We start from the raw sequence: 23,825 nt of genomic DNA, 5'->3' as shown, positions 1-23,825 counted from the left end.
CTGGTAGGAGTGCCACGGACAATTTTCATAACTTTCTGAAGTTGACAATCGTACCCGCTTCATGCAGCGTTAGTCAGGTCTGCAGAGGTAAGAAAGTAAGTCTGAACTGAACTTTAACTTCGCGTCCACCACTTCTTGTGTGAACAACCACAAGCAACACCATGAATTTCTTTGAGGACAGACTCTCCTAAAGTGTGAGCTATTGCACACATTTGTATGAGTTATGGTGTCTTGCCCCTCTCTCTGTAACAGCAAGCTTTTTGGCTTGGTAAAAAAAGTTTTACACACACATTGAAATATATGAAATATGTTAGCTGTGTTTCCCAGCGCAGAGTCCAGGGTCTAAATGAAGTTGCTCAGACATTATTTTACCCTCCCAGAAGTCTCTGCTCACATAGTAGTACTTTCCAAAAGTACAGGAACTTTGGGGGTGGGGCTTGGGGTCTGATTGGTCGAGTACTTTGGAATTTTATGTCAGCCACCATTTTGAAAAATCCGAAGCTGTCAACGAGTTTGTTTTTTGTTCATTGTTCATATCAACATGGAGATACAGGAGAATGCAGTCGACAAATGGATCGATGATGGTCGTTGTTGTACAGTTGGGCGCCGAAATGACGCAAACAACGTGCTGAAGGAACCTTTTGGCTCCTTGAAAAGTTGTTTCCGGGACTTAAAAGTTCAGGGTACTTTGGGTGCAAACGCAGTTTTTGTTCCTTGCCTTTACAGTGTTGTTTCTTCAGGAACAGATCACTTCACAGCCAGTATGGAGAGGAGGAGTGATTACAGCATTCAGACACACTCCTAATGTACATGCAGTACATATGGCGTGTGAGAATTGTATTAAGAGAAAAAAATACGGAACCAATCCAAGATAACGGCTCCTGTAAGTGTAAAAACACAGATTAATTCCTGCACAGCGATACATTGACGGTATATTTGGTACCTTTTGATCTGTTTGACAATGTTGCAGAGCTTGGATTACTGCATACGTACTCAGTGCCAACTTACGCTCACGGTGTGTGTGTATATATAGTTAGAGATGGAAAGAGAAAAGGAGAGGGGGAGGGATGGAGAGACAGAAACAGAGGGAGTAAGAGAGTGAGAGGGAGGTACAAGTCAGTATTTCATGGATGGCTGTGTTGCTATGGGAACAAGATGTGGGCTCCCTATTCCCAAAAAAGTGTCCTCCTTCCTTCCTCCCTTCCTTCCCTTCTTTCCCTCTCTCTGTCTCTCGTCACTTCATTTCTCTCTCCTTCTTCTTCACGGCGTCCACAGCATCTCTCTCCTCTTCCCTTTCCCCCCCGATCACATCCCACCACATGCCTCCTCTCTCTCTCTCCCTCCCTCCGTCTCTCTCTCTCTCTCGCTCGCTCTCTCAATCTCTCATCCTCTCCTCTGTCATCCATCCTTTCCCCGCCCACTCATTCACCTCTCTCTCTCTCTCTCTTTCTGTCCATTCTCTTCCTCTCCTCCTCCTCTTCTTCTTCTTCGCTCTTCCCCAGAATCCCTCTCCGTCCTCCCCTCTCTGCCTCTCTCTCTCCATCCCTCTCTTTTCTCTCTGATCCCTCTGTCTCTTTAACACTCACTTATATTCTATTCTTTTCTCGGTTGTCATGGCAATAGGCTGGGGGCGTGAGGGAGCGAGCGCGAGCAAGCGAGCGGGAGTGGGTGTTTCGGAAGTGACATCTCTTGGGCAGTAACCTTGTTTCCTGTGTGGTGGAGTTGGGGGCGGATTCAAGGCGCTAGCAGCGCAGCAACAGTGACGCCGTGTGGACGCTTTGGGTGAGCAATGGGGAACCCGGGACGCGCCGCGTGAGGGCTGGGTGAATGATCTGATAGGTGAGATACTCTCTCTCTCTCTCTCTCTCTCTCTCTCTCCCACTCTCTCTCTCTCTCACTCCATCTCTCCCACTCTCCCACTCTCTCTCCTTCTCTGTCACACACACATACACACATGTCCATATACACACACACACACACCTTTACCCTCATCCTCCCCTCTTCTCGTCTCTCCTTCATGGTTGAAGTGGATTCATTGTAGTAGGTGAAATCAAAAAGGGATCAAAGCTTTTGCCAGGCAGTTTTTTTTTGTTTTTTTTTGTTTTTTTCACACACAGTTAGTGCTCTCAGTCTACACACACACACAACACACACTTGTAGACATAGGTAGAAAAGCATATCTCCGTACATGTGTTTGCATTATAGTGGCAGCTGGTCTTGTACGTGCTCTTGTAGTAATTGGGAAGTGATTTTTTTTCACTCCAGAAGACTGATTTTCAGCTCTGTAGTAGCCCTGAAGAGAGCGTATTGTACTCAGAAATGGAGTATGATATGGAGGGGAGGTGCGTGCAGTTCTGAGGGAAGGTGCGGATTGTACTGAAGAGGAGGATAAAGTGCTGATGGAAGGTAGGTATTAATGCTCGGGGCAAAGGGATGCATACGTACTCTAGGGGGTGCACTGTGACTTTGCTTTGCAATTTATTTGAGTGGTAGCGAGTGTGATCTCAGGGTGTAATTGGAATCTGCATTAATTAATTGTTCTTGCCACTTGGGGTCAGGAAAACTCCACAGCAAGCAGAAAAGCTTCACCTCTAACATATTTTCACCTTATAATATGGCTAGAGCTAATGTGTTCGCAAACAGCTGACTATTTGCACATCCTGCAGCCACGAAGCGGCATAAGCATTTCTTTGGAGTTGTGTTTCTGGAAAAACCTGATGAATTTAAGTTCAATATTTGCTCTTTGTTTTTGTTGCTACCAACTCTGGAGAATAATGTGACTTTTTAGCTGCTATATGCTCCACTATGTTGTATGTACAGTGGGTTTATCAGAGCTTTTTGTTGTTGCTAGAAACAGCTGCTGGAAGTGAGATCAATGAACGTGGAATTTGCAGGCCATAAAACCGAAACAGTGGGGCTAAGAATGTATGCACGGATCTGATACACCGGATCGATTTGAGCTCTAATACTGACCCTAATAAGCTTACTATGCCTTTCATTGCCTACATCAAAATTAAGTGTTTCTTCTGTCACTTACTTTGATTCAGTCATGGTGGACCACCTGTTTTTTGTTGCCATAGGAGTGCCTGGCTTCATATTACCTCATACAAATGATTGTAATAAGTTTTAAGCAGTTAAGTACACAGATTTAGAGACAGAGTTGTGGTGTCCTTAAAGGCATCAGGAGAAAAAAGTTGTATGGGTGTATATGTACTAAAAAGCCAACAGAGCTGCAGAGTGAAACAATAATTCTCTTTTGGTTTGTCTCTACGAGCGATTCCTCTCATTACACATTGACATTTGATACAGTGATAATGTAAAATGATAAGTGGCCAACTTTAAAGGTAGATTTAACTTATAGTGTAGTCTGCTACTGGTCCACATCTACTCCACAGCCAAAAGTAAACAGAGTTTCATGGATGTAAGCACGTATTCAGCACAATAGTAGGGCTGCAACTAATGATTATTTTTTATTGCTGATTATTGCTGATTATTTCTCAAAAACTTTATTAGTTTTTAGGTTTACCAGGTGTCAGAAAATGCGGAAAATGTCTGTCAATGTTTCCCAAAACCCGAGATGACATCCTCAGATGTCTTGTTTTGTTTTTCACACCCGAAGATATTTACTTTACTGTCAGAGGAGTAAAAAAAAACAGAAAATATTCTCATTTAAGAAGCTGAAATCAGAGAAAAATTACATACGAATTTACTAGATGACAATTAATCCATTAATCGATTAAACAGTTAATGAAACCAGGAGTCACAGGAGGGGAAACTCGATCTAAAAGTTTGCCAAACTACGATGTCTGATTCACATTAAGTGCACTTTGATTCTGTCTGACAGTTTGCTGACTTTTTTGTGAAATAATTAAATGTCTTTGCCACAACATTGCAAACCAGAGCCGTTGGGACGCAGGACTGTGTAGTGACAGTGGACAGAATGCTTATTTAACTGCCATTTTGTTGAATCAGACGTGAAGACATATCTGTCCTCTGGCCTTGAATAATGACAGGATGAAGAATGGCAGCGTCACTCTACGTCTGCTTCGGATCATGCCAGTCTAATGCCACTTTATGTTAGGGAGGACCTTGCTCTGCTGTTTAGGATGTGCAGAATCTGTAAGCTGTATATATGACCCAGATGAACGTCTTAAAATACAAATAAACTGACCTAGAAATAAGACAAAATAAAGAAGAAAATGTGCTGACTGACTGTGGCCTAGTGCTCAAAGTGTTTTTTCGTGTGTCATAATTTATTTAGTTTATAGTAGATTCTAGTTTGCTGTTGTGTCATAAAACCGACAGGCAACGACTTAAGAAAACTATCATCATAAATAGTTAAGCAACGATCGCAGTAACAGACGTTTAAGCGTCAAATGAATGTGTCAAAGTCCACATTACACCAAGTGTAATTACAAAAAAACAAACTACCCTTTATAATGTGATCATTAAAATGACATTAAGTAATCAGCTGTAACTGCAGCGACACAGATAAAACTTATCTCCTACTCAAGTCTGACACCGCCTCCGATTCCACCAGCACCCCTGAGTGATGGTAGCCTGTAATTGGCACAAATAAAGTCACATTTTCACAATCGAGATCCCTAATTAAAGTCGAGATCCAACACAAATGTCTGGTGTAGAGGTAGTGTCATGATGCAAAGTGCTGTAATGGCACTGCCGCTTGTCATTTTCATCGCTGATTGCTCGTCAGGCCGTACAGTACTTCATCTTTGAGCTATTTGGGGAGCAGTTGTGGCGGGAGGTGGTGAGACTGCGAGCACGTTAAATTGCTCATGCTGGATATTGAGTTTTGAAAGCCAGAGGTCTCACCACCCCGTGAGGTAATCGTTGAGTAATTGGTATTGATCAACAAACCTATCAACCCCCCGCAGACATATTTAGTTAACTTTGTGCTATGGAGCAGAAAAAATATACTGATTACCTTTTAATGAAGCAAATCCTGATTTCTGAATGTAGATTATTATTTATTTATCTCCTACCATGGCCAAAATTAATGTAAGTCTAATGAGCTGGTGTTTCTCCTTCGCAGCATATAGCCAAAGTTGAAGGCATGACCAATGTGCTTGTTCAGCGAGAAGCCTCTTACTTCAGGGCCTCTGTGACCCTGCTGCTGACACTTGACATCCCCCCTTGACTCAGCAGCACTGACAGCAGCCTACTGTACTGCACATATGCAGCACTCTGACTCACCGCTTGTGCAGCACTGCATCTTCTCACCACCATCCATATATTCATTCTCAAAGCAAAGCAACATCTGTATTCCGTTGGTATGTTTTCCAGTAATCCTTTTCGAAGGCAGTAATATGTGATAGTGGTGCGGTTGAGGTCACAGTAATGACATGTGCACACACTCTGTGTGGTGCTTTCTTGCCTAGAAAGTAAGATGCTTTGGTCCGCCATGCTTGCAGTAGTACATTATCTGCCCCGGGCGGCCCAGGGATATTGCAAGCTTTATTTTTAGCGCTGTTTGGGAGCTCAGCGATGTGTATAAATCAACATTAGGCCTGTCGGGTCCCAGTAATGACAACGTTGACTAAGGCTGACCAGTCATCCGATTGGTGCATGGCACTCTTCTTTGTAAACTGCTAAGGATGGCAGAAAAGGGAAAAGAGCCCACAGAGAGCGAAGGGGAGAGAGGAACAAAGGCAGGGCAAAGAAAATACAGAGAGCGGGCCGTTGAGAGTGAATGAAAGACAGATGAGGTAGAAGAAGATGAGCAGAGAAAAGAGGCGTCTCAGCATTTCTGCTTAATGCCAAATCGTTACAGTATATGTGCACCTTGTACGTACGAACGGACAGACATAAGAATGAGTCTGCTCATTGAAATTCTGTCCACTGCGCTTCACAGGCCCTTAATAGGCAGCCTCGGGGGTGGAGAGGTAGGCCTACAGTAGAGTAGCGCAGATTGGGCTGTGGATGACTCACGCTGCTATCCTCCAGTGAATATCTCAGCATCATGACTTTGCTGTGCACAGTTGCAAAGTTTGGATTCAAGGGCTTGTAGGTGCTTTTTTTTTTTGGAGAGAGGGGACGAGCATGCCACACAGCGCTTCATCTCTCTGAAGCCCCGTGAGAATGACCAACAAGCCACAGTGCGCTTTATTCAGCATCTATTACATCTATCTGCTTTAACAGTTTGGCTTCGAGTTGACACAGCCACCCAGAATGAAGAATACAAAGCATCACAAGAGCCGGATAAGTCAACAGAGATATGTCCCCTCTTAATCATAAAATATACGAAGATGCTAACAGCCATAAAATGAAAGAATTTTGTTTGATGCAAGGAATAACACTTTCACAGTTTCCCTTTGCAACAGAAATATTTTGCCGTGTAGCCTTTGAAGATAAAATTACCAAACAACCTGCTGTGCAACATAACAGCTCACAGCATATTAATAGAGCGTAAAGCCTTGTACCTTAAAATGCCTTTTCAGCTGTAAATCCATGGTTGTGAGAAAAGTTTTTATGAGTCGCATCCATTCCAGTCGTAATCTTTACAATTTATCACACAATGCTCCACAATACGTATTTTCTGAATTTTATGTGTTTGTGTTCTGGCTTAAATGTGATGAACTAAAAAGAAACCACAACTGAAAATAAGCTATTTAGGCTTTTATTGTGTCTACAGTGTTTTGTTCTCTACTCCACTGCAGAACTGCAGACTGTATTAATCATCAAAAGCTAAAACTCTGTCAGTGTTGCCACTAAAGCATCACTTGAATTTCTACAGAAGAGACACACTCATGAGTTTTTACGAAACATTACTGTGTCATAAAGAACATTTTATATGTATTTATTTATTTATATTGAAAGGCTTATAAACTATTGTGGGCTTTTAAATCTGTAATCTATTTTAAAGGGCTTCATAATACCTTTTTCACACATGCAGTAGTACTCCCTAAGACCTGTGAACACACTTTAATGTGTTAAATTGGTGAAGTTACCTTAAAGTCATTTTTGAGGCGAAGGTGCCAAATGCTGGATCGTTCCAGGATCTCAGATGTGAGAATTTTGTGGTCTTACGTTACAAAAAATTAAGATTTTTAGGCTTGGGTTGTCAGTCAAACTAAACAAGACATTTGACAATATCACCTTGTGCTTGTAATGGATATATTTTCACGGTTTTCTGATGTATAATAGACCAAAAATAATCAATTAATCAAGAAAATAAATGGCAGATTAATCAATAATGAAAGTAATCCTTAGTTACAGCCTCAGAAAGCCCTGGGATTAGGCTACTCCTCATGGAAAAAAATCAAGTAAGGTAAAAATCAATTAGCCAGCTGTCAAAAATTCCCTCAATGAATTATGTACTTTTGGTGGATTATAGAATTTTGTCATGCAACATGCTTCAGTCTCTCTCCCTGTCTTTGTACTACTCTTACCGCTTGCAGTGTTGAAAACTGAGACGAAGGCTCGGCAGAGGATATCGTGACCCTTTAGTGAGTCTTTGTCCACCCAAATGATTCACATTACATCATATTATTTTAAACCCCCCCAGAACAATAAGTATCTGTGTATGTGCAACTTTTCGTGACTGGACCAAATGGTAGCTGAGTGTTCAGAGCGATCATCCTACATCAAAAAGAGCCCAGATTTTATTCAAAAACATCATCCATTAGTCTGATTGAAGGGCCCTTGAGCGAGGCACCAAACCTCTCCCCTCCGCAGCGAGATGAAAACTGTGTGACCGCACGTGAGTCCATGTTTGACAGAATTAAAATCTTTGCTTCATGAACCCGCTCTGCATGCTTCGCTCCTTTCCGTTCCTTGAATCGTCCATATTAATTAGCTGTGCTTGTTTAGGCGCTCATCTATATTTCAGCAGCTCGATTCATAATTCAAACAGGAACTTGAAAGATCAACTGAGTTGTTATTTTGCCACAATTAGATGATTGCCTGTTGTGCTTTTTGCATTCTGGCAGGGGACGGGGAAGCACTGTAGCCGTCAGCTTCTCTCCTGTCAAGAGCCGGGGAAGAATCTGAGAAGTGATGATGCGGTAAAATAATCAGTCCTGACATGCTGTAGTGCTGCATTGTGGGCGACGTGGTGACTGTTTGTGGCTTAGTTTCAAGAGGAGAGAGTGCAGAGCCTCAGTCAGTCATCTTGTCAAACACAAGTACAGAAGGTCAGTGGTCACTGTCAGGGATTCAACTGGAGGCCACAGCTTGGATTTACTGGTGTAAAATATGTGTGTATTGGCTTTTCTGTGAGAATGTGTGATTGTGTGAAAATGTGTGTGTGTTTCTGGCCTTGTAGTACAGCCTGCAGATGTTGCGAGTGTGAATTTGGCTTTTCATCGGTGCAGGAGGTGTGAGCCACTGGGGGAATGTTACTTTGATTCACACACAGCAGAAGTCTTTCTCAACTTGTTTACCCCAGGATTTATTTTATAGTAGGGGTCCTCAACGTTTCCCAGGTTGAGGACCCCTTAGCTGATAGAGAGATGGAACAGGGACCCCCTACTGCATTCAATATACAGTATTGTTGTATGTTGTATGAATTAAATGTTGTTGTTTTTTGTCAGTAAAATAAAACTTTAAAAATACTATCAAACATTTTTTGGCGGACCAGATGCAGTTACTCTCAGGATCCCCTAGGGGTCCCGGATCCTATATTGAAGATCCAGGTTTTAAAGGGACAGTTCACCCCAAAATCAAACATATATTTTGACTCTCCCCTGTTTTGGTTGTTAGTTGCCAATAACGACGGTAGAGATGTCTGCCTTCTCTGAAATGTGATCGAACTAGATGTTTTTTCAAGTTACTCAAGATAGTCCACAGACCTTATTGTGAGCAGTTTCATGGAGGAACTATTTTCTTTCCTAACTACAGCATTTCACCGTGCTGAAGGATTTCTGCATCTACTCATTGACAAAAAGCTCGTGCTCGTGGCGGCGTGGGATGTGAAATTACCGGCATCTTTCTCAGGATGTCACGTTAGCTCGCTTAGTTAGCTTAGTTAGCTAGCCTCTCGTCCATGAGTAGATGCACACTTCCTTCTGCACAGTGATATGTAAAGAAAATAGTTCCTATGAAACAGTTTACATCAATCTCTCTGGATTATCTTGAGTAACCGTGTCGTGATTTTTGGAAAGGGATATTGAGTTTTTTAAATGTATTTTTCGGTGCGCACAAATCGAGTGTCATCTAGTTATTTCTGAGAGAAGCAGAGATTTCTACAGCTGATTTCTCTAAAATTCTGCAGCTCACACCTAAATAATCTCGATGGATAAATTGGTAAGAGCGACAATATGTATTTCCATTTTTGTTTTTGTTTTGTTTTCGGAGCAACTTATTCACGAATCTCCCCGTCTGGACCAGAGTATGTAACCTCGATGCTAGCGGAGTGATGATCTGCCTCATAGGGAGATACTGTCATCTTTTTTTATTTTGAATATAAAGCAAAGTTTTAAACAAGTACAATTGATTCAGCCTGCTGGCAATGTTTGAAGACAGTGTACTGTAGCTGACTGGTTCCCAGCCATGTTCCACTGGACTGTTTCTAAAGAGTGGAGAGTCTTTGAATTCCAGCATCAGGCAGCATAAAGTGTGAGAACTGCCTCAAGACGTTTGCCTTTGTATTCGTAGCTGAAAACTATAAAATGCTCGGTATTGTAATCTGAAGCATGTGAGAGATGCTGCTGTTGCCTTTTGCTTCATGGAAAAGCAATAAAAAATGTCTAAATCTTAAACAGAGATAATAAATAAGGAGCATTAAGAGAAGGGAGAGAAAATGCAAGGTCAATATTTGAACAAAACAAGAAGCCTTTTAGATTTTGAACAGTTCACATAGAAAAGGATGGAGCACAAGTACGAAAAATGGGAAAAATCGTTAAAATGCATTTTTATGTTATATTATATGGAATTATACCTTCCAGAAAAGTGTGCTTTAATAAAATTTTATGTGAGAAAAACTGCTTGTACAGATTGTATTTAACATTGGAAGCAAACATTATTATTCTTTGCCGATGGTGTATTTCCTTAAGTTGAAACATAAATTAAAACAGTGCAATAAGGCCAGAAAACTTAGACAGCAGTGAAGGAAGAAAAGACAAAGTGCCTCATTTACCAAAGGTCCTTAGCCACATTTTTCACTTAAGAGGAAGTCAAACAGCTACCTGGGAGAAATCCATATTAATGTCTCCAATACCCTGTGATCAATTTCTTAAATTATCCAAGTCACAGAGCCCTAAGATATAATTTTAATTTTTTTTCCAGGTCTTCATAAATGATCCTCGGAATCAAGGATAACGTCAAAGATAATTTGTACCCCCGCCGAAGAGATTACAGTTTCATTCCTCCGTCTGTCTGTCTCTCAGCAGGATATCTCAGGAAGCTAGGAACCGATTTCTGTTGAATTTGGTGGACAGGGCAGCCTCGGGCCAGGGAACAGATGATTAGATTTTGGTGGAGTTGGATCTGGGACTTCTTCAATTAGACGATTATCATTTTTAGCCGTGTGTGTGACCATAAAACTAACAGGGTGTGTAACCAAAGGGTGTGTTTGCACAGTCACACTCAAGTGCCTTTGTCTTTTAAATGAAGCTGAAAGAGTGAAGAATTTGTGTGAAGAGAGCTGCATCTTGGAGTGTTTCCAAATATCTCTCTGGCACTTTACATTCATTCCTAAAAATGTCAAACAAATCCTTAATAATAATTTTCTTCTTCGCTTTGTCAGTTTTTAAAGCCTCTTTGGTCCCATAATTGTATTTATCTTCTTGCCTTTTGAAAACATCTTTCTCAAAAATATCTCTATTATTAATTAACAGCCCAGAATCAGGTTCTGTTTCTTGCATTGTCTTGCGCTAATATCAAATGACCTCTTTCAGCCTGACCTGTCAAACACACTCAAATGGCACTTGACACCGATGTTACGAGGACAGGCATGTGTCACAGCATCACAGCCCTCCGACTGATGATCCTAACTGACCTTCTTTTTCCTCCCCACCTCTCCTATTCTCCCCTCTTCCCCGCTCCTCCTTCTCTCCTGTCCAGATGCAAGGTGTGCCGTCCCCCCCTCCTATCATCATCACCATCATCGCTCCCACGCCCACTCCTTCCACGCTCCCTCCTACGACCGTCCCGCTCCCGAACGCCCCTCCTACGACCGTCCCTCCTTCGACCGACCCATCTACGACCGCCCTTCCTTCGACCGCCCCTCCTACAACCGCCCCTTGCACGAGCGCCCCATATACGACCGCCCCACCCACGACCGTCCTCACCACGACCACTGGAACCCCAATCTTCGCGTGAGCTCCGGAAATCAGCTCTACATGTTGGACCAGGAGGAGGTATTGTACTCCGCACACCGGGAATACACTCATACAGATACTGGTTGTGTACAGATGGGACATCGACTGATGAAATGGGCCATTAGCGTTAGATAAACACAAAACTTAAGAGACATTTAACATGTGAGGAATATAAATGACATATTTTTCACAGTTTGAACTGATAGAGGACTTCGGACAGGACCTACTGCAGTAATATACTGAAGTATATTTCACATATTCTGACATCTAACAGGTTTGATCACAATCAAGTGATAGCTGATGCCAAGAATATTTCAAGGTCTGCCCGTCACTGTTTGTTTTATGAATTTTTATTGTTCTGACATTTTGCCAAAGTGCAGTCAAAACTTGACTTTCTTTGCTTTCAGACTGAAGTCAAGTTACAATTCATCCATTACAGATCTAACTCCAGTCAAAGTCAAGGCCTCATTGTTGTGATTTAAACTCGTGACTTACACATGCTTGTTTAAGTCTGGCACATACTGTACGAAGCTGAAAATGTTAAAGCGTTATTTCTTGTCAGCCCATATTTATTCATTCAGCAGTAGTTTTGTGTTTCAGCTGTCATAACACAGCTGGGATAGCTTCACAGTGAAACCGTGATCTTCTGCTGTTACACCACTGGAATGTAATTGTTAGTGAGAGAGAGCTGTTTCTAAATTATTTTTTTTCTAGTGTTAAATATCGAAATACAGGCCGATAATGAATATTTTAAACTGTTTCGATACTGATTTTCCACAGTATCGATAGCTGTGCTTTCTCGCTCTTTCTTCTAGCCGACAGCAAATCCACACACACACACAGACACACACACACACACACACACACACACATCGCTTCAGTGCCCGTATAGGCTCGTCTCCTCACTCCTTAAATGCAGTTATGTTTATCAAACAGTACACAGGCCTTGTTATATTTATCTTTTAATAAAACTCAAAAATGTCATGCCTTCGCAGTTTTACCCGTGGTACCGAACATGGTATTGAATATCTTTTCACGTTATTGTATAGAAGTTAGACATTTCAGTTTTGTGACAACACTATTTTATTCTGTGTTTCCCCGGTTGATTTTCAGATCATTTAAAATGGGCATAGCAGTACGTTAGTCTCTATTATCTTGACTATTTTTGTGTGTTGGTTCCCCAGACACAGACTTCGTCAATTCAATCAATCCATAGATACTTCAAGTCCTAATTTTTCTGACTTAAACCTGCATTACATTTTTTTTTTTCTAAGCCAATTGGGCGGCAGCACAACAAGCTTTAAAAACAACATTGACATTAGCATGAGCTGGCTGTCTGGTCCCATTTGGATCCAGTTCCAAGTTTGTAAGAAATCCAGATTCAAAATCACTTTACTTCTAACATGAATTGTTTTAAGGCAATTTGAGGGATGTGCAACAAGTTGTAAACGTGACAATGAAATATTATCACCTTATTAAGTTTCAATCTACACTTCCAGCAGACATGCAACGTTATCATCCATTTTAAGTCGTGTTTCTGGTCGTGCAGCAAATGTAAGTCCATTATTCACTCTCCTTTTAGCTCTGATTTGGTCTCCACACACTCTTAAAGGAAATATTTGGCTCTTCAGTGATCCACAAACTTTCATTTGATATCAATATGTGAACTGCTGTGAACAGGTGTGACAGTGTTTTCAGCATGGCCTTTTTTTTTAAGGTAGTTTCACACAGTCGTTGGGCTACTTACTGTAAATGACCCTACTTTTTTAGCTAATGTCTGTTAAAAAGGAGGCCGGAGACAGAATATATCCAGCTTTCCTGGAGTGCTGTCGCCTCAGGCTCGCTTCTGGGGGTTCAATTTAAAGGGCACTTGTTAACTCCATGGGAAGTCATCTGTGCTTGGAAACTTTTGGTAATCCTCTGCATTGTTTAATTGGATCACAACTGTGTAACCATTGAATTCAAAGTAAAAAAAAAAAAAAAACGCACCTAAACTTTTGGACATATGTGATGTTGAGTTCTCTTGAAATGAATTGAAAGTGTTCTCACCTTCTCATCCTGCCTGATCTTCTGTATGTATGTGCGTCTTTGTTAATTAGTGTCTTACATTTTCTTGAGTGCATTAACTTGCTTTTTACTTGCAGGTGGACATTTCTCTTAGCTTCTTGAATGCAAGACAACACATTTTTAAATTGAGAAACAGGAACAGTTGTGCTCCTTGTGTCTTTTGTGGTTGTAGTGCATGGTGGTGCTACTGTTGGAGATGAAACTTGTGACCCTCTTTTAACTGTAACAACTGATAATGTTCATGTGATGGCATGTTATCTATCTTCTATTTAGCTGGGCAGACACTGTGCAGATTAAACTTGATTTCAATCCTGAATGAGTTGCCCCCGACTAATTTGGGCTGAATTTAATGTGCCGTTTGATGGAGTCAACACCATCTTGCAGCCGCACGTGAGATACGATTCACCTCGCCGTGCCAGGAGTCTTTGTCCCTCATTTATTGTGGTGTCTCTGCCAGTAACATCAGTGTAGTTGAGTGGTCATCTCCAACATATAGCATCTGTTATAACATGGTCTTCAGCACCAAAGCTCACTCAACATCGGGAAGAGATAGGTGGAATATCTCTGTAAATCTGTTCTTTGATCTTGTGCTCGCGCCTCGTGACGTTCTGCGCCCTCATTACAAGCCTGGTGTATATACCATCAAGGCGGTCTTGAAGCTCCTTCTTCATCTTCCAGGAAAATGCTCTCCACACAAGCTCTGAAGAAGGCCAGCTTTGTTGAGATTGAGATACCTGATTGCCAGATGATGTGAAGCTTGTTACAGGCACTCCAGGGTCTACTCTCTGTGTACTGAAGGCCGTTTTCATCCTCACTGATGGTCATGTACTCTTTTCTTTGCATTGAGAAACAGCGAGATTGTCTGCATAGTCAAGATCAGTCAGATGCAAGCTGTGCTGACTTCCTCATTGCTTCTGCTTGATGATAAGGCCTTTGTCTGGGATCGGGTCAAGACTTTGCCTAAGGATGTAGTCCACCACAATTGCAAACAAGGTATCTCCCTGATGGACAATCTATGCCTTGCACATGTAAGGGTTGTCATACAAGATGGCACTGGCTTTGACGTCTCATCTTGGACACCACAATTCAAGAGGATATGTATCATGATCTTGGAGAAATCTACAAATACAATTGCTGCCTTATGCTCAGAGATTCTTCTAAGTTCTTCTATGATTCTCTGCAGGCCAAGAATCTGTGTTAGTGTTGATTTGCTTTTGCAGAAGCTGTTTTGGTTCAGTTGGAGGATGGGATTAACATGAAGGGAATTTTGTTAAGTAGCATTAAGTTGTAGATCTTTGAGGGTCGAGTTGAGAGTGTGATTTCTCTGTAATTCTGAGGCAGATCAACTTTCTTTGGGAGTGGAGTGATTGAAAACTTTGCAAAGGCTGCTGGTTTGTTTCCTTTATTGCTGTCGTTACAGAACTTCAACAGATGTTTATGAAAGATTGCAGATGGCAGCTGGGGGCCCAGTGTCTTGATGTTTCTTAACTTTTCTAGGCATTTTTGAATCTCATCCAGTCTGGATTGACAGACTATTCACAAGTTAATGGTTAAAGAAAGGATCTTCAACTTTTGGTGTTGCATTGCTCCACTTTACCAACCAGACATCTGGACACTGTTCTGTGGTTTCACCCGCAATGCGGATCACGTGAGAAGCCCTCTGGTTTGTTCCCTCAGGGCTGCCCAGGTGTTGACGATGATGCTAATGATATTCTGTACATTGCTTCTGGTCAAAAAAATCCCATGAGAATACATTTTTGACTTTATTGGCATTGTCAACCAGAACCTGTGTGACTCACATCCTGGTAGCAGAATATAGAGAGCATCTCCAACCAGTGTTGGCTGTTGTTTCTGTCTTTCACAATACTCCACCATGTGGATGGATTTTTGAATTGGCTATTAATTAAAAATCATTACAGATAGCACGTTTAAAATGCGTCAGGGTTGACTTTTCCCTTGATGGTTTTATATAAATATAACTTACTGCTTACGTACGAATATAACATTAGAGTCCAAATTGAAATCTGACACACATCTAACTGGAAATGTTTTTTATTGAAAGTGGTATTCTTTGTCAGCCTGTATTTATCTTAAGGAAAGATTTAGAAGGAGTTCTGTTTCAGCTGTTTTAACACATTCACAGCTGCGGAGCTTCACAGTGAAACTACAACCTTCTGCTGTCAAAGCTGCAGAATATAATTGTTGGAGAATGAGCAAGAGCTCGTTCTCAATTATTTTTATTCTGTTTCCCCAGTTGATTCTCGGATGACTTACAGTGGCGATATCAGCATGTTAGTGTTGATTAACTTGACTATTTTTGTTCCTAAGTTTGTGTGCTGATGTACCAGACACACACAGTGCATCACTGAACCTGCTGCTGGTTATGAGTAAAATCTCATGTAGCTCTGTAAGCCAGGAGAGGGTACTGTTCTTCAACTTTTCTACCTCTGCGTTGCAACAAAACTGCCTCTACACACAAAATTACACCGTTTAGGCCAAGACTGCTGATTCATAACACCACTTATAACACCACCGTTAATGGACCAGCGCCGTATAAAATCCATAGGTCACTTCCCAAAACTTAGCAGGGCTGTTCTTAGGCGATTTATACGCTGATACACTTTTTTAATTTGCTTTAAAGCCCTAAACTCTGACTCATCAGCACTTTATAGAAGTACAGTAGCATAGCTGCAAGTAAGGGCATGTACACTGGTGCTTCAATACTGTTTTATCTCACTTTTATCATATTTGATTGTTATCTGCCTCGCTGTTTGATGTATTTTATGTACTCTATGTATTATACAGTATGTATTTGTGTGTAGCGTCTGATTTAAGCCCTGCACTGAGGCAAATTCCTATGTTCAGCTATGTTGGCGAGTCAATAAAGTAATGAATCTTTATGCGGCCATTCAAAGTGTACCAGTGGCGACTTAACTGTAGTGTGTGTGCACGGCTGCCAATAGTATTTCAACTTGTCATCGCTCAGAGGAATAGAGCGTGCTGTGATCCCGATAAGAGACCTGTACTGCTCTGGAGGGACTGAATGGAGAGCCCAGTTCAATTAATCAGAGCCCTATCCCTGTCTAATTGTGCCAATAAGGCAGCAGCTGTGAATGGATCGGAGGCAGGACTGACGCGCTGATAGCCGTCACCTCGGCGACGGCGAGAGGCGTTAAATATTCATGCTTGTCACTCACCTCATGCAGAGCGGGTGACTCTCTGTTCCTCTCTCTTTTTCTTTTTTAGCACACACAGATTCACATGCTCACCATTCCATTTATTCCCATTTGTTTTAGATGGCTTCAGTGACTCGTCAAAAAAAGCAATCATACTGTACGATTCCGAAGATATGGAGGATCAGTGGAGGGTTTCGCCTCTTTTTCCTCCTTGGTATTGCTGCTTTCTGCACATTTTGGTATCAGCCAATCTTGAATACACACATCTCACCTCGCTGATCTTCTGTTTGCTTATATGCTTGGCATCTGAGCTCAGCCTCACCTGTCCAATCCCTGGCTCTCTCTTCGCCTCCTCCAGGCTCAATCCTGGTTTTAATGCCCTCCATTGATGCATCACTCTTACCTTTTTTCCCCCCTGTTCTCTCTGTTGCCTCCAATCTCTGTCCTCTTTTTATCGTGCCCGTCTGCTGTTCCACATCTTCTCTCTCCTCTCCTACCGATCTCTCACTCTCTGCCTGTCTCACCTTCCTTCCCTCATTCAGTTTCCATATTCATCGCTACCACACGTCTTCGTTCCCTTCCCTCTGTCTCTCCAGCACAGTTTCTCCCTTTTTTCTGCCCTCACCCTTTCACCTCATCCTCTCGCCCACTCTCTCCCCCTCCTCCCTCCATCTCTCCCTCTCACTGTGGTGACTGGCAGGAGTCTCTGGCTCTCCCACAGGCCACCTGTCTCTGTCCTCACAGCTCCATTCACTTGCTGCTCTATTTTTTTTTTCTTTTGTTGGTTTGTTTTATGAATGACGACCATCAGACAGACGCAGGTGAGAAGTCAAAGAGCTGAGGGCGTCGCTTCGGGGAACAAGATTCCTCTACTGTGTCTGAAATGTGTCACTATGGAAATTTGTGTTAATCATGCGCCTGTGTAGCTCTTGACTTCTGGTGTTTTGAGTTCATTGAACTGATTCCTAGTGGAGGCACTTCATAGGGCTCAAATGGGATTACACTCACTGACATGTCAACACCTCTGGCTCAGTTCAGTTGTCAAGGATAATAGATATGCTGACATGATGTGTTGTCTGAGTGGCACATTTTGACACTGTGCATCCAGGGCAAAATACCCATGAAAGCAGAAAACAGGCCTGTGAAATTAAAAATGACGAGGCAAACATGGCATCTATAATTACAGGGCCCTCTTTTATTATTTTTTTGCTCTTGATTTGTCATTGCGTCCTTACAAGTGAATCTGACTTCTGCACGATGTCCCCTGAGCTTCTGTATGTGATTGGTAGAAAAGTCTTTCCCAGTGCAGTCAAAGCAAGAAAAATGGAAATGTGTTGCTTAAAAAAAAAAACAACAAGCGAGCACGCAGCCTGAAGCAGCAGAAAATGTCACTTAGTGTTACTCTGTCTGTGTGATCATATATTAGGATTAGAAGAAAAAACATTTTTGTGGTACAAATGGATGCAGTTCAGCAGCTCAAGAATTACTGTACACTTGAATCCACAATCCTATGAAGCAGCTGCAACAAAAATGCATCATTATTGACTTCATTATGCAGGGATCACGGTGCCAGAACAGAGGGGACAACAAGACTTTTTGTCCCCTCACTTTCAGGTCTTATGGTAATAAAGTAGCTACGTCTAAGCCAGGTGTTGCAGTCGTTTATTGAACACTGGCATTAATGTCCTGTAGCAGCAAGAACAAGTGGATCAAGTAATTGATCGCAGAATGTTTTGTTTTCTTTTGTGACTTTATTTTGCTTGTGGTGGCAAAACATTACCAACACAAACACTGGAACCCTTCCCTATTTATAATGTCTATGAATCTTTCCCCGCACCTGCAGGCGATTATAGTGGCAACTACCCAAAACAGCCCGATCTCCTTTGGAGCATACAGAGTCTCCTCACAACATGACGTCATCAAAATTCACCTACATTTTTTGTCCCCCCAAGTCGGCGCTGCTGGCAGGGATCCTGCATTCGATTGCATAGTATTGTGCAGCAGTGCTGCTTTTCCCGTTTGTTTTTTTGCCCTCTTGGTACAGCAAGTCATACACCCTGTTCATATGTACGTTTAGTATTCAGTACCTTTTTTGCCATATGTGGTGGCCTGACCGGAGAGTCATTGGTTGGCAGGAGAAATCTGGGTGTGGAAAGCAAAAGGCAGCTCTTGCCCTTCCGGCATTGCCACCACTGAAGTGCCCTTGAGCAAGGCCCTTAATCCAAACCGCTCCAGTGGAGCTATTCAGTGGTTCAGAAAATCACCGTCTTACAGGTGTGAATGTGTAACTGCGTGAATGTGATCTGGGCATTCCTGAAAAAGAGCATTGCTCTCAGTGAAACTCCCCAGAATAAATAAAGGTTAAAAAAATATGTTTGCTGTAAGAAAGAAGGAAGTGAAGTTTTAAGTCGAGTAGAAATTCCCAATGACGGTGGTTGGTTATGGACCTCCTCACTAACTGGACCACTTGGAAGAATCTGGGTTGGAAAAATCAATGCAGGCAGTGATGAAAATAATATTGTTTCTCGGACTGAACCTAATAGTCTGTGAGATCTTGATGTGTGAATATTCATTTTCTTCACTGCTGAATCTGCTGCTCCGCCTCTTTCCGTCCTGTAGGGGGAGCGAGAGGGCTGGCAGTGATGGCTGCCTGCCATCCTCTCCTCCTCCTCCTCCTTCTCTCATCTCACATTAATCTGAGGTGACAGAGTTTCATATACCACCGCCACGCACCAGTGCCCTGTCCCCCAAGTCATGTGTCCTGGCTGCGCCACCCCAACTGTGCCAGTGTTACGCAATAAAAGACTGACGGGGGGCACAAGCCTGCTTTAGCTGGGAAATATCAACACTGCAACAGACTGAGAAGTAAATATAGTTCTGTAGCAATTAAAGAATAAATTGGATTGTTGAGTACATTTTCCTCTTTGGTAAAAGAGTTGCTTTCCCTGTGTATGTTGGTGGCACTGACACTGAATGTGAAAGGATTAGTGTATGAGCTGTTCTGCAAACAAGCCACAGCACCTCAGTGGCTTTAGCCTGTAGCTACTGTTGTCACAGTGCGTGAAGAGGTGGATAGCATGTTTGCTTATGACCCTGGAGAACACATTCAGGTGGCTGTCGCGTGGGAGTCAGAGGGATTAATTATGTAATAAATGTAGGTGGGCAGTGACTCTCAGAGGAGAAGCGAAAGGTTGATTGTTTTAGTAAGATAGCTGACCCGAACCCCTGAGGCAATGTTAACAAAAAAGTCCTGGTATTTGAGTAACTGTTACATGCCATTTGAATAAAAATGTCACTCACTCAGACATAAAACATTTTTTAAAAGGTCATCTTGTACATACAAGGGTTTAAACGGCTTTTATCTCAGCGTTTTGATTAATTCGCCTATCCCTGTGGATGGTGTACAGTTTGCCTTTCTTCAATACCTCGGAGGCACCTGGAGAAAAGAGGGAAAACTGGGCCTAATTTGTCTCCTTCCATCTTACTAGGAGCAACTGCCAGATCTCCGTGACCTTAAAAGCAAACCTCTGCCATTTATCAGTTTTATTAAGAAGAATTGAGCTCGGCCAGGTCTGTCTCTGTGGGATTTTGACACTTATGGGTGGTTTGAACTTTTCCTATGCACTTAACGTCTACAAGTACACGTAATAAACCAACTCAGCTAACATTTACGTTCTATATACGTATTTAATGGTCTTATTCACAACAGCTTCCAGTTCGAACAACAGTGGAAAAGCCTAAATACCTCGCTTTGCTTGTAGCTGTAACAAAGTGACATTTTATCTTGCTCAGCATGCGTTTTACCTGCTTAATCCCTACAGGAGAACAAAGCAGAATCAGGTCGTAGTCTCAGTGTCACATTTCCTGCTTACTTACATCATATTATGCTGTTTTCATGTTATGTAAGCATTTAGTATTTTGTTTTTGAAGACAAAAATGGTCTGTGTAGAATAAATTACATGGTCTTTTAGTCTTAATACAGAAATACAGAGCTTTTGTGACATTTATGTAGCATGTATTTATACTGTTAATCATTGTGAATTATTAAATATTGCAATATTACTCAATATTATCTATAGTGTAGTTATAGTGTAGTACAAGGCACATATTTTCATCATCTTCTATTAGTATTACTATTTACAAAGTTGTCACATATTTACTTATTTTTATATTTTAGTACTTTATACTGTATATTTTATTCTTACTTACTCTTATGTCTTATTATCTTTATCTATTTATGTCTTGTTTATATCTATAGTGTGATGATTTTATTCTACAGGGAGCAACTGTAACGCACCCAATTTCCCCCACAGGGATCAATAAAGTATTTCTGATTCTGAGCTGATAAAAGAGAAATAAAAGGAAAATTAAGTCAGATTTCCCTGTAGCATTACAGACTGAGTTTTTTTACATCACCATTAGGAATGAGATTACGCAATTATTATTATTATTCTTATCATCATCATCATCATTTCTTACAATGACCTTTAAATGACTGAAAACTGAGAAGTTTTCTTGTTTGAACAAATGTAATTATATATTAATATGATCTCCTGACAGACATAAATGTTGACATAAAGTTACATTTTTGAATCACAGTATACACCTGTACCTTCAAGTTATTTTCATACATGGAAATAGTTTGCGTGTCAGCCATTGGTTCTGCATGTGAAAAGGCCAAACGTGGTCAAAATGTCATCCCTTTTGGCCTGTTCGCTACGTGTGTGTGTGTCGGTGTGTGTTGGCGTATGTGTGTGTGATCCTGTGAGTTGGATCATTGTGTGTTTCGTAAACACTGTAGCCAGAGCCTGAGGTCAGGAGGAGGAAGAACATCTGTCTGTGAAAGAAGGACTGTCGGCCTGAAGGACAAATCGTGCTTTTGGCCAGCTCATGATGCATGGGAGTGTGTATCTGTGTGTGTGTGTGTGCGTGTGTGTGTGTGTGCATCCATGCTGAGGTAAAATTCATCTCTGTATTTGCACAGGTGCATGGCCAAATTTTTGTTATTGCCCTGTATGTCTGTGTTCATGGTTCACGTGTTTGTTTGTGTGTGTGTGTGTGTGTGTATGTAGTTGTGTGTGTGTGTGTGGTTGTGTGTGAGCCAGAGTTCGACAGCCAGCAGTGTTTGATCACTGCTCTGTTAAGAAATAATGGATTGCACAGTTTTCGCCCATTACACACACTATTTCTTGCAGTTATACACACACATACACACTCCCCTCACTCGTCTTTCTTCCTCACACAGATTTGTACTTTCTGTCTTTCTTGCGCGCGCACACACACACACACACACACACACACTCACAGTGTCCGACCATATTCCCCTGCTCCTCACAGCTGGGCCTGAGGAAGCAGTAGTGACATATGGGCACGCCAGCCTGCAGCATCGCTCAACTCAACCTGCCAAGCTGAACAAAAACACCCTCCTCCAGCTCCAGATCAATGGCACTCCTTTCCCTCCCTCTCTCTTCCTTCCTCTAGCATCACCTCTTCCTCCTCTCCTCCCTCGTCCAACACCACCATCCTGCAACCTACTCCTTTCTCTCCGTGCCAGGACTGGCTTCTGTCTCGTCCAATGTGGCACAGTTGTTGCTTCTGTCTGAAATTTGACGAGCACGTTCATTTTTAATCTTCTGATAGTTAGAATCAGAAATGGATCGATTTCAACCCTGCCCGTTAGAACAGTCGTCATGGATGCTTAAATCCATCAGGAAAACAATTTACAAATTGGATGAAATAAACTGGCACACCAACCTTGAATGAAATGTCCAACTGCGGTTATTCCCACACTTGCATTCATTTGTAGGACTATTTTGTCTTGTAATTCAACCACACTTTGTTAGAGAACTGAGAGAATAATGTTCCTTGATAAGAGGAAAAATAACTGTAAACCTAATATGTGAGACAACATGTCAGCTGCACCACCCTAACCCAAACTGCAACATCTGGTGATAATGGTGAAATTTAGTGAGATGCCGGTGGAACTCTGTAGATGCATGATAAGGATTAATATTGTAAAAGACAGTAACAGCTTTTTTCGTCTTGCTATGATTTTGCTCCATCTGCTCTATCTGCTCGTCCAACATTTGGTCAGGAACAAGATATCTTCCCAAATACTAGCCACACTTGGCTTGGATATTTTTGGCTATCAGGGAATGGTTTCTGATTTAGTGACCCCCAGACCGTTTATCGACAGTAACCTTGAACAACACATGACTCCATTTGAAGCTGTATTTCCTGATCTTCATAAAATTGTTTGAAGGTATCCATAGTCCTTAGAAGATGTTAACATTTTTCTAAACCTTGTGACCTTTCGTATAGAAGTGTCAACGTTTTTTTATTTTATTACTGTTGCATTATTTACCCAAACTAAAGTATGGTTATTTTAACCCAGTGTCAAAACGAGAAAGGATACATATATTATTTTTAGATGATTTAACAAATATTGACATGTAAGTTTAAAAGGAGCTTGAGTTGGTTATACAGTAACAGTTTGACAAAACATCCCCTTGTCTTGGCTGGTTTCCTATCCATTATTTAAGATCCTGTATGAAGGATTTAGTGGCATCTAGTGGTGACGTTGCAGATTGCAACCAACAAAATACCCCTTGACTCACCCTCTTCTAAGGTGGCTCCCAAAAAACTACAGATAAACGTGAAAGGCCCTCTCTAGAGCCAGTGTTTGGTTTATCTGCTCTGAGCTGCTGTAGAAACATGTCAGTCTAATATGGCGGACTCCGTGGAAGAGGACCCGCTACCCCTGTAGAAGTAAGAGGCTCATTCTAACGTAACGAAAACAAATTCATTCTTAATGTCAGGTGAGTATAGTCCATACTACCAATAGATCCCTCTAAATTCCCTCTGCTACACACTGCACCTTTAATGTTAACCGATTATTATTACTATATCGACCCGAATTCGGACAATTTTGACTTTACCTTGTCAGCCCCAAAAAAAGCAGGAATTAAATATGTCTCTCACGCTCTCTATTTTCTCTTTTCAAACAACTACTTCCATCACTTTCACCAAGTACAAACGAGTGACACACCATGGATGTCTTTGAGCAGATGCTGTGTCTTTATCCGAATTGCACTGAACCGACCTTTTCTATTAAGAAAGGCTTTTTGAAACCCTCACCTTAAGAACGGCGAGTATGCGGTTCGTTCTTTCTGGTGAGAGCTAATGGACTTTTCGGCTTCTAGGTGGCACCATACCAGGCCTTTCAACAGTAGTTTATTTTAGTATTGCTATATTGTGCTCTAAATGAAATTATTTTTTCAGATTTGTGTGTGAGGTGTAAGTG

The 23,825-nt window shown here is 41.7% G+C and overlaps 1 protein-coding gene across 1 annotated transcript in view; it reads left to right on the top strand.

The window, feature by feature from the left end:
* The first annotated feature begins 11,027 nt into the window (after positions 1–11,027).
* Positions 11,028–23,825, top strand: part of syngap1b (synaptic Ras GTPase activating protein 1b) — a 114,998-nt gene continuing 102,200 nt past the window's right edge. Inside the window, exon 1 of the mRNA XM_073485593.1 lies at positions 11,028–11,318. Coding sequence (XP_073341694.1) covers positions 11,301–11,318 — 18 coding nt within the window. The 5' untranslated portion in view covers positions 11,028–11,300. The remainder of the gene's footprint in view (positions 11,319–23,825) is intronic.

The sequence above is a fragment of the Pagrus major genome, chromosome 17 (genome assembly GCF_040436345.1).
Source record: "Pagrus major chromosome 17, Pma_NU_1.0".
Classification (NCBI taxonomy): Eukaryota; Metazoa; Chordata; class Actinopteri; order Spariformes; family Sparidae; genus Pagrus; species Pagrus major.
The sequence above is the reverse complement of the archived record's forward strand: the minus strand, read 5'-3'. Positions and strand labels throughout refer to the sequence as shown.